General features: G+C 36.4%; 1 protein-coding gene across 1 annotated transcript; it reads left to right on the top strand.

The window, feature by feature from the left end:
* Window positions 1-1,489: 1,489 nt before the first annotated feature.
* Window positions 1,490-1,846, top strand: AK88_05111 (uncharacterized protein; the record flags this gene model as incomplete). Its single annotated transcript, XM_012482713.1, has 1 exon — window positions 1,490-1,846. One exon carries the CDS (start codon window positions 1,490-1,492, stop codon window positions 1,844-1,846), a length of 357 nt encoding a protein of 118 aa, XP_012338136.1.
* Between the last annotated feature and the right edge of the window lie 481 nt (window positions 1,847-2,327).

The raw sequence follows: 2,327 nt of genomic DNA, 5'->3' as shown, positions 1-2,327 counted from the left end.
GCATTTTTTTTTTTTTGTGCTCTTTTCACCAAACTGGGGCAAGTTCGGATATTGCGCGTGTTTTGGACATACATCATTAGTGCGCCTTGAATTATATTTTTAAATCCTATGCTTGTACTTTTTTTTTTTTTTTTTTTTTCGCCCAGTGCACATGGGAAAAAAGAGCACGCATGGGGTTTTACATATAAAAATATACAATTGAAAAATTATATTTGTATGTAATTTATACATGTATACATTTCGCGTTTATATATAAATCACCAAATGCATAATTATTTTCTCACATCATGTTCAAAGGAACCATTTTTTTATACCTGTACGCAATTTGCACATTGGTACAAACCTCTTGCCCTCATGGCGAAAAAAAAAAAAAAAAAAATGATCCGCTGCACAAAAGGGTGTTACCGTCACCCACATGATCGTCATATTTTTATAAATATCGTTTATACATCATTTCAGAGGGGGGTTATAAAAGTTTGTTCCTTTTTTTTTTTTTTTCTGTAATATTTACATGATGTGCCATTGTATTGTGAGCACGTGCTGTGTTTGGGGACGTTCATCACGTGCAAGCAATTGTTCGCTCTTAGCATTATTATACACTACTTTTATTTTTACGTCGTTTTATCCTTTACCTTTGCTCATGATTCTCTTGCTTAATTTTGTGTCAACTCTAGGTCTGTCGAGAAATGTTTCACAGGACACCGCACAGGAATATTTTATACGTATAAAATATACCGTATGTGATACGTGTACTGCAATTTTTCTCATCGCATTTTGAGCATGCGTTTATATATACATACACAAATAGGCGAAGGAAAAAAAAAAAAAAAAAAGAAGTACCTATAAAAATTCTACCTTTTTCTCTCTATATATATGTATGCCCGGGTGAGGCAAAAAGGTGAAAAGTGCGGAACGTCCATATTTTTATATATTTGTACTTGCGCTTATGCAAATCGCCCTACATCCGCAGACTTTGCCAACCCCAATGTGCACTGAAGGATATCCTGCATTTTTTTTTTTTTAATTTTTTTCGTTTGGGATTAAATGCGTTTTTTTTTCCGTCATTTTCGCACAATGCGTTCTTTTTCGTGGGCTGCTTTATACATATTGCCCCTTCGGAAAAATGGGACATTCCCTCTGGTCTTAATTTAACAAAGTATAACAAATGACTTTTGCATAAGTACGTACCTGGACATAAAAGTACTCCAGTTTAAATCTCCCCTTATTTGTATACGAGACGCATTGGGACTGTCCTCTGTCCTCCTCGCCGTTCCCACTGTGGAGTCTATGTTTTTTACATGCAGACATTTGCAGTTCACAAAATGTTGCCTAGACGGCCAAGGGACAGCCATTTTAAACATGAGAGAGAAACGCGGGAAGTTGGGGTGCTGAAAAAAAATAGCAAAATGATGGTAAAATGGGCGGGAAAAAATAATAACAAAATGGGGACAAAAAAAAAAAAAAAAAAAAAAAGCCAGAAAGAAACCCCATGTGTTCATTAATTTTTCGAACGTATAAGAATTCCCATGAGGAGCATAGCATGGCTCTTATTAGTTCTCCTTATTCGTGTCCAGTTATGCCAACATGTTCTATACAGTTGGCCCACATATGCGCCCTATGCAAAGTTTATAATGCAACAAAGGACACATGGTTCTATGCAGCATCCGGATGGAATGCAAAATGGAATAACAGGAAAAGTCTTTGCTACTGCTGTATGTTCAAATTATACAGGTATATTCTTACTACATATAAAAAGGAAAATAACATCGACCCCACCTTTTTCATTTTTTACATTTTTGTTTCCGTCTTAATATGCCAGTTCGGCAAGTCTCAAAGACATTTTTAATGTCCTATGTCCAAATGAAAGCAATTTTGTTAATTCACCATTTTTGCGCATTAGAAAAAATTGCCTAGCCGCGCCTCCTGTGCAGAATTAACCGTCTGCATAAAGGTATGAGTCGTCCGACGTACGCGGTGAAGGGGAATTGCCACATGAAGTCATGTCCCCTGCTCTCATCCGCTTTTATAGAGTTCATTCCCCCCTCGAATGAGCAAAAGTAAAATGGGGGAAAATGTTAATGGGACGGAAAATTTTGTCATAAGAAAAGGAGGTAACAAAAATGGGATCATAAAAATGGATTTCCCTTCTCGTTCCTTCTTTTGTTTTTTCTTTTTTTCCCTTTTCGGGGGTTACCATCCCGAGTGCATATCAAGGTGTAGGTGCAAAATTTTACGTAGTTCCGAGCCATCCGCTTATTCATATATAATTAACCCCCTTTATATCCAACGAGGAATTGTGTAGGGTTCACAAAAAAAAAAAAAAAAAA

This window comes from Plasmodium fragile (genome assembly GCF_000956335.1).
Source record: "Plasmodium fragile strain nilgiri unplaced genomic scaffold supercont1.94, whole genome shotgun sequence".
Classification (NCBI taxonomy): domain Eukaryota; phylum Apicomplexa; class Aconoidasida; order Haemosporida; family Plasmodiidae; genus Plasmodium; species Plasmodium fragile.
This window is presented reverse-complemented; position numbering and strand designations above follow the sequence as displayed.